The sequence below is a fragment of the Symphalangus syndactylus genome, chromosome 14 (assembly GCF_028878055.3).
Source record: "Symphalangus syndactylus isolate Jambi chromosome 14, NHGRI_mSymSyn1-v2.1_pri, whole genome shotgun sequence".
Classification (NCBI taxonomy): domain Eukaryota; kingdom Metazoa; phylum Chordata; class Mammalia; order Primates; family Hylobatidae; genus Symphalangus; species Symphalangus syndactylus.
The window spans coordinates 40227736-40236655 of record NC_072436.2 but is presented as its reverse complement, the minus strand read 5'-3'; the positions used below and the strand labels follow the sequence as shown (position 1 = coordinate 40236655).

General features: G+C 51.7%; 1 protein-coding gene across 1 annotated transcript in view; it reads right to left on the bottom strand.

The window, feature by feature from the left end:
* Positions 1–3029: 3029 nt before the first annotated feature.
* PAX8 (paired box 8) overlaps positions 3030–8920 on the bottom strand; it is a 59954-nt gene continuing 54063 nt past the window's right edge. Inside the window, exons 11-12 of the mRNA XM_055241323.1 lie at positions 7100–7186; positions 3030–5619 (exon numbers count right to left, since the gene is read on the bottom strand). Coding sequence (XP_055097298.1) covers positions 5543–5619; positions 7100–7186 — 164 coding nt within the window. The 3' untranslated portion in view covers positions 3030–5542. The remainder of the gene's footprint in view (positions 5620–7099; positions 7187–8920) is intronic.

Below are 8920 nucleotides of genomic sequence, written 5' to 3'. Positions count from 1 at the left end.
GCCTATGAGAGTGGGGACTCGTGGGGACAGGTGTCTGCCACCCACGAGGTAATGACCTCCAGCGTCTGTGTCCCAGTGGTCCCCAAAGAGCCACAGGAGCTGTAGACAGTAATGAGAAGAGCAAGAAGCCAAAGAGAGGGCCAAGGGATGAAGGTGAGGGGGAGAGGACAAAGGGGAGAGGGAGATGGGGAGAGGGAGAAGAGGGGAGGGTGATGGGGAGAGGGAGAAGGGGGGAGGGTGATGGGGAGAGGGAGAAGGGGAGAGGGTGATGGGGAGAGGGAGAAGGGGAGAGGGTGATGGGGAGAGGGAGAAGAGGAGAGGGTGATGGGGAGAGGGAGAAGAAGGGAGGGTGATGGGGAGAGGGAGAAGAAGGGAGGGTGATGGGGAGAGGGAGAAGAGGGGAGGGTGATGGGGAGAGGGAGAAGGGGAGAGGGTGATGGGGAGAAGGGGATAGTGAGAGGGCACTGGAGAGAGGGAGGAAGGATGCTTCCTGGCATTTCCTAAGCATGGTCAGGGACTCTAAGCTTTCCCCAAACATTCCCTTTCTCTTTCCCTCATTCATAGCCCTGGAGACACAAATGTCTCTCAAACAGTCGTGAAAGTAATAATTGCTGTAGACTCAGCAGAAAAGGAAAAAAACTAGAAAACTAAAAGAAGTGAACAAAGGAAGGAGATAGAGGTGAGAGAGAGGGAGTTTCTTCCATGAGAACCATAGCCACGGCGTCTAGGTCACTTGGTGTCAGAAGGTAGCACAGCAGCCTGGGGCAGAGGAGCCACCAGCTCCTTTATGGAACACGGAAGGCTTTATGACCTTAAAGGTTAGAGAGGGGCTGCCAAAGGGCACCCTGAAGGGAGATTTAGGGCCAAGGATGGAGGGAAGTCTGAGATGAGCCTGGCACAAATCTGCCTGGCCCCAGTGCTTCTTTGGTAGAGCTCTGGGCCTTGTGTCCAGTCACGCTTTGCAGGGAGGGGCAGCAGAGGTCTCTGTGCCCCAACTGGCCAAGTGACTTCTGCTCCTCCCTGCAAAGCAAAGGGTGTCTGAGATCTCTCAGAAGCCTGGCCATGTTCAGATATCTGAGGCCTGACAATAGGATGCAGATTAGGCCTTGGATTAGGGGTCAGGCTGTGGTCCCTGCTCCTCTGCTGACTCACTAAATGACCTTGAAAAAGTCAAGTTATCTCTTGGTCTCGGATTCCCCAAGTGCAAAACAAAAGGGGGCCAATATTCAGAATCAGAGATGTAAATGGATGTGAATGGGCTTTGTATGGAAAAAGAAACTAAGCCTGTGTAGAGGGTTATTATCACTCCTGAGGCTGAGGCAGGACAGAGATGCTGTTAAGCTTTGAGTGCAGGAGCTGCCTGGGAGGGAGCTCAATCCCCCCCTCCCCCCGGCCTCCCTCAGCCCTGATTGACAGGGCTGATGCTGATGCCCAGGCCCAGTAATAATGGCATTGAGGTCTGCAGTCCCCTTCCTCTGGTGCCCACTCCCAAAGGACAAGGAAGTGTGAATTATCTTAAAGAAGCCTCATGGGTTTTTGTTTTGTTTTTGTTTTTTTTGAGACAGTCTCGCTCTGTCACCCAGGCTAGAGTGCAGTGGTGAAATCTCAGCTCACTGCCACCTCTGTCTCCAGGGTTCAAGTGATTCTCCTGCCTCAGCCTCTTGAGTAGCTGGGATTACAGGCATGCGCCAACACGCCTGGCTATTTTTGTATTTTTAGTAGAGACGGGGTTTCACCATGTTGGCCAGGCTGGTCTTGAGCTCCTGACCTCGTGATCAACCCACCTCAGCCTCCCAAAGTGCTAGGATTACAGGCGTGAGACACAGTGCCTGGCCAGGAAGGCTCATGTTGATATGGATGGGAAAGGTGTGTGTATTTTGGGTGGTGGAAGTGGGTGGATGGTGAGGGCAGGTGGGAGAGGGGAGATCTTAGCAACAGCCTCAACCTCTCTGTCTTTCTGTTTCTATTTGGAGGCTCCTCCTTCCACTTCCAGTAGGTTTCACTAACTTCTCTTACCTGAAGTTGTCACCTGGGTTGAGTGTGTGTTTTTGAGTGTGTGTTTGGCACACAGAGGGCAGAAGATACATGTTTCTTAGTCTCACAACTCATGGCAAGGATATTGGAGAAGTAAGAGATGATGTGACAAGGGGAGGGGTTGGAACTTGCCTGGGGGCTGGCTTTGTAGGTGAGGACTTCCAGTTCCACTGTCTCTACTCCTGGAACTTTGTGGTAGAGGGTACAGGGTCACACAGCAATTCTGTTCATCTGATGGGTCCCAGGCAGGGTTCCAGTTGCCCCCTTTCCCAGCAAGAAACCCACTGACCTGCCAGGGTCAGTTCGTCCACATGAATCTCCTGCAAGCTCCTAGCACCCTGGGCTGGCCTGGCCTGTGCTAGAACCTGAGGAGGAGGAGGAGGAGTGAGGGTAATGAACCAGGGAGAAGTTAAGACTAAACTGCCTGGGAAGCTCAGGTGGTCTCTCTACATGAGCAGTGAAAGGGATTATCCCAGGGGGAAGGGATAGGCCCTCAGGGCTCTGAATGCCTCAGCAATGTTTTGGGCCCATGCCTCATCCCCAGTTCTCCTACCACCCCCAGAGAACCCCTGGCTCCCCTGCACCATAAAGCAACCCCCCTTCACCTGCGACTACTCACAGATGCCGTCCTCCCTCCCCCAGGTGAAAGTGGCCCCTCGGCCAACCGCCAAAGCCCCCTATGTGTCCTCCCTGTCCTTGTTAGCACACCCTTCTTCACTGTGTCCCCCCGTGTGCCAGCCTGACTTCTCCCAACATCACCTCAAATGCTAGGGCACTTCAAATTGTCTTTCTTTTGCCCAATACATAAATGGCCCTATTTTCTGAGCCCAAAAAGGGGACCCATGGTTTGACCATGGGCAGAATATTGGGGAGGTACTAGCCAAGGCCTGCTACATGGGGAACACATCCCACAGTCACCAAACACCTGCTCTGAGCAGAGGTTCCTGGCAAGCCCAGCTCACCTCCAGGAAAGAAAGGTGAGTTTTAAACCAGGGTCACCTTAGCCAAAGCACAGCCCAAGCCCCTTTATTGGTTGTGAGTTGGAAAGGGTCTGCCGGGGGTACAGAGTGTCCCCAGAGGGGCTGTGGCTGTGAATGCAAGGGATCACTCTACGGGCTCCTTGGGATGCTGTGCTCAAAGTGATTCTTGGGTAGGGAGCACTCGGGATCCCAGAGGTTTGAGGTCAAGAAGACTCTCAGATGTCATGGATTCGGAGTCGCGCTGCAGAGGGAAGTTCTGCCATTGAAAAAACAGCTGCATCTCAGATCCCCTCAGAAGAGATGGATTTTCTTCCAGGGAGGGTTCCCCCTGCCATGCCATCCATGGCAGCATCCCTAACCTCTCTTTGGGAGGCCTAAGGAGGTAAAAGCCTTCTCTCCCAGCCTCTGTCCTCCCAGCCCTGGAGTCCTTGGGACCTTTCCATCTGACTCAATCCCAGTGTTGTCTGTCCAGCTGTCCACATTCACCTGGGCATCCCAGCTGCAGGCCCCTGCCCCCTTGTTCCAGCTGCGTCTCACATGGAGAAGGTCTATGTGGACACCAGACAGCCCCCTGGAGTGCAGAGCCTGAGCTGTCACATTGCATTTCCCAAATTTCCTGGAGGTGGTTGGCCTAAAGTCCTAAGTCTCTACAGCCTCCCTCACCTTGTCCTGGTTCAGTCAGGTCAAATCTTTAGCAAATCAAAAGAAATTAAATCCCCAGTGGCAGCTCCAGAACCTCCACTGGGTCTAGAACCTGTCTGGCATCCCTGATGAGGACTCTGGGGTTTTGGGTAAAAGTGTTGGGCTTAGAGTAAGAGGACTTGGTTGAATCTACTACTTCTCATCTTGGGCAAGACATCTCATTTTTTTCAAAGCCTCAGTTTCCTCATATGTAAAATGAGGCTGTATGTAAAACAGGGCTAATTTCAACTTAACTTATATGAAGCCCTCCATACTGTGCCTGGCACACAAGAGAGCCCAGTCTTCTCTCTCCCTTCAGAGCTGTTTATGCAGGCTCCAGTCGTAGCTATTCCCGGATCCTTCACTAACCCACCCTGCTGATTCTCTGGCTTCCTGTTAATAACAACAGCAACTCCTTGTGGGGAGTCTATGGTTGGCTCAATACTGTGCTATCCTTGCATTTGCTCAGTGTTGAAGAACTTGGGATGAGTGAGGTACCCAGCGTTCAACATGAATTAAAGGCAGAGGGAGAAGGCCAAGCCAGAGCTCTGGGGCATCAGATGGTCCCTTCCAACCCACGGCCCCAAAGTGAGTTTGTCGGCTACTCAGCTCTGATGTTCTTCGGAGAAAGCCCAGCCCTGAGGTCCCTCCTTCCCCAGCCAACCCCAAAGCCTGAGATGAAGAGCAATGGTTTATTGAGTCATGTGGTAATGGCAGGTTATCTTTAAAAAAAGAAAGAAGCATCAAGGAGAGAAGCCCCACACGGCAAAAAGAGACATTTCACTCAGAGGCCAAAGTCTGGGGGTGGAAAGAAGGAAGCTTGACCCAAACAAAGTTTCATTTACAGTATATACAGTCAGGCCTTGGGGGCAGGAGCTGCTGGGGAGCAGAGAAGGACCCTCTATCGCTGGCTTCAGAGGGTGCCTTGGGTCTCTTCAGTAGCTGGTGGGCGTGAGCTGTAGGAAGCACATTTGGCTTGGCAGGAGCTGTCAGGAAGGGGAAGCAAGTTTCCTGCGATTCTGCCTTGCTCTGCCCTGGGTGAAGCCGCACACCACACCTCACCTCCCAGGGTCCCAGGCCCTGTGGAATGTCTGTTTTAAGCTGCCTGGGGCTGGTCCGGCTGACGGCAGCTGCCAAGGGGATGCCCCACTGCAGGAGGACCTGGGGTGGTGCTGTCCTTCACAGCAGCAGGCAAAAGAGGTCAGCTGACAGCCTGGTGGAATTTTTGAGGGACTCGCCCCAGCCCTCAGCCCATGCCCAAGAGGCAGGTGTAGAAAGAGCCAAGCAAATGGAGTGGAGAAAGAGGACAGCCAGAGCCTCCGTGTGGGGCAGGCGGGAGGCTGAGGGAGGTGACTCCCTGGGTGGCTGGTGAGGAGAGCCTCGGCACCAGGCTGTGACTTGAGGGCTGGAGGGAAGTGCTTATGGTCCATAATTGCTAGAGTTGTGTTAATAATGGAGCCATGGAGGTGTCCTGTGCACCCCTTGGGCCCAGGCAGGAACCATTTGCCATCCCCCCAAGTTCCTCGGCTATTCCTTCTTCTCTCCTTTGGTGGGTACCAGCTGGGGGCTACATTTCTTCTTCAATTTTGTCTTTTTCAGTATGGCATGGTTCTCTTTCCCTGGGACTCCTGCCCCTCATTAAGGAGTCTCGGAGGACAGTTTGGCCTTCTCCAAGGTCATCCTGTCTTTCATGGTTCATTAAATTAACCACACAGCGAGTGTGCTGCAATGCTGGACTTGTGGTTATTTTTCATGTAATAAATAAAGATTCCTTTGTGTGACTCTCTGGGGCCTGTCCCAGGCCGAGTCCTCCTGTTGCTCAGTCGCTCCCACTGTCCCCATGGCAACTACAGATGGTCAAAGGCCGTGGCAGTGGTGGGCGGTGCGCTCGGTCTTGATGTGGAACTGTAATAATATGGGGAACCTGGACACATTAAAAAAAAATAGCAACAACACTGCTGGTCAGAAAGGAAAATTGCACCATAGCCTTCCCTGCATCTGCTGACCTTTAAGACAACACAAGTTAATCATTAATTTCTCTGGCCTATCTGATCATCAAAGATTAACTCCTCTCCAGCCCTATTTCCTCCTTCTCTGGCCTCACCTTTGAGTTTCTGGCCAGAATGAGAACAGTGGCTTCTTGCCCCTTCCCCCTGTGGCTGCTTTGACCTTCAACACCCTCGTTGCAGGGAGAGGGCAATAGAAAACAATTGCATGTGGAACCCCAAAGAATCAAGTACACTGAGAGGTCATCGGGATCCTCCCTAGCCTTGCCCAAACAGTGCCAGGACAGAGAGTCTTCTCTCTTAAGACCCAGGGAGATTAGACTGCTGAGGGGTCAAAGCCGATCTGGGCTTGATGGCCCTTAAGGTGAGGCTCTGCACACCTGCAGGATGGGCAGCCTGGGGAGGCCCAGTGGGAAGGTGCCTGAACCCTGGCATGTCTCACTGCCCTCATCTTTTCTGGCTAAATTGAACGGAAAGGTGGGTTGGAGTTGAACTCATCTGGCAAACAGGGCCCAGGTCTGCCACCTTTCAAGTTATTTCTGGAATACAAGGAGGTAATGGGAGGAGAGGGGGTCTTGGGGAATGGATGGTTCCTAGCCTGCAACGGTGCCTGTGGGGTCGGCCATCCTTGGATCACTGCTTCTGTCTGGCTCCAGTTTGCTCTGATACCCCCAAGGCCACCACTCAGGGAGGCTCTAGTGGGATCCCTCAAGTCCCCCCATTGGTGGAGTTTTGCTTTGCTGAAAAGCTTCTCTTCCCAGTTGGGGACCCCAGGACAAGAGAGGGGTGAAGAGAAGCCTGGAAGCTCGCTGAAGCTCACTCTCTGGACCTTGTCCCTGAATACTGTCTGCATCTCAGGCTAAATATGGGGCATGTGGTGGAACAAAGGATTTCTGTGTAAGGGTTTGGTGCTGAATCATGAGTATTTCTGAGCCACTTAGATGGTTAATGGGGGCAACAGGATGGCATTCTTGAAATCGGCTCCCAGGAAGGAGGGCAGTTGCATTCTGGCGGGGTGCCCTGCGTCAGTGTCTGCACTGTGGGACTGTAAGCCATGGAGGCAGGAGGTACTCTCTTAGGCTTTTCTCAAGTCCTCCCCTGTCATCCCCCTCTAGGCCTGAGCCCTGAATCTTACACAAAACAAAGATTTAAAAGACACGGGCTTGAGAAGCAGGAGGGAAACGAATGCCTGGAAGCCTCTGGACTTCTGCCTTCTTTCCCCAAACAACCAGGTACACTGCCCTCCTGCTGCCTTCTTCCATTACAGACAGCACCATTTCCCAGGCCCTTTGTATAATCTGAGGCCTCCCAGCTTTCAGGTAACCTTTGACCCACCCTTTCCCCCTACCACTCCATCCATCCTGCCCAGCAGAGGCCTGGGCGGCCCCAGGGACTTACTCAGCAAGCTGGAGTTGGGGAAGCGCCAGGCCTCGCTGTAGGAGGAGTAGGGGGTGTGGCCATAGGTGTTGCCAGAGTATTCACTTCCTGTTGGAGGCACACAGGGGAGAGGCCTGTGAGGTGAAGGGCATCAATGCAGGGGTGGGGTGTGGGGAGGTCTGCAGGGCTGGCAATGGACAAGCTCAGGAATGGTGGGGGAGACAGTTGGAGGCATGGCAGGGATAGTGGAGCTCAGAAGGTCCCTCTGTCATCCCTTTTGGAACCCATCAGTCTGGATAATTTGGGGCAGTATCCTTTTCCGTAGGTACTGGAGGCACTGGCTTGACATAACTACAGCCCTCCCAGGAGGCCCAGAAGGTAGATGTTATAACTACCCCCATTTTTCAGATGAAGAAACTGAGCCTCTGGGATCTGTGGAAGCTCCCAGAGCTGGAGGGTTTGGTGGAGCTCGGAAACTGTGCTGTGACTCTAGGGCCCAGGGACTAACTGCTCCTTCTGCTGCCTGGACCTTCCGGAGAAGGGCTCTTCTGGGAGAGCCCCACACAGGGGTATGGGGTTAGGGGCCAAAGAGGAAATCCATATATATGAACGTTTTAGCCTCCCTAGGTATGAGTGTGTGTGTTTGTGTGCATGGGGGGCTGAGGGGAGGTGTGAAGGTTAAGGATGGGAGAGGAGGGAGAGCCCCAGAGGGCACACACCTCCCAGGAAGCTGCATCCTGGGACTTGGAGTAGTTTGTTGTTCCATCCTGAGTCAGCCACTTTAAGCAAACTCAACGTATAAATTTACACAAAGTAAATCAGATCACCTCCTTCTGTTAATGGATTCTTGACTTTTCCAAAGGATTTACTGAAGAAATTACTTAAGAATTCCCTTACATAACAAAAACAAAGTCAAGCTGATCACCGCAGCTACTACTGGTGCTTGGTAAAGAGCTTTAAGTTTGTAAAGCACTTTCCCACACGTTATGATCTTTTATTCTCAAGACTACCCTGTTAGGTACTCGTGGATACTACCAATTTATAGAAAAGGAAACTGGAGTGCAGCATGATTAAGTAGTTTGCCTCAAATCACATCGTTGTTAAATGTCAGAGTAGAACTCGACCTTAGGGCTCTTGACTCTAAATTGCAGATAATGCCTTTACTCACTTATGCGGTAATTCCATTTACAAAGCTAGATTCCTGAAAACCCTGAAACTCAATGAATGTCCACCCAGCCTTTCAGAAACTCACCTATGATTGTGAGCTACGTGGTTCTGAGTCTCCTTCCCCAGGCTGTCTGGAGGGGTTGCTCGAAACTCCCTGACTCTGGAGCTGACCTGTCTAGAGTCAAATGCTTACTTCCCATTTCCTGGTTATGTAACCTTGGACAAGTCACTTAGCCTCTCTGAGTGAGTGACTTACAGGTGAACCTTGGTTTCTTCATCTGTAAAATGGGCCAAATAATTATCCCTATCTCATTTTGTTTAATGAGAATTAAATGAGAAAATATGTATTAAATGCTTAGCACCGTGCTTCAAATATATAGGGAGTGCTCAATAAATGTAAGCTTTTATTATTTTCCCATTAAACAGGCATGAAAATAAAGCTCAATGGAGGCTTAAATCAGTCATCCAACCAGTCTTAAGGCCTGGGTTGGGGTTAGTGGGAGCTGCTTTATTGCCAGACAAGTAGGCATTTATACAGGAAGAAGAGAGATGAAGAGGAGAAGCCTAAAGCAGAGAAAGGCTACTGGATCCTTTCCTTGTCTAGGAAGGCAATGACGGACTAAGAACACAGTAAGAAAGTTGCTTTGGGGCAGAGACTAAGCCTAATGTAAATCA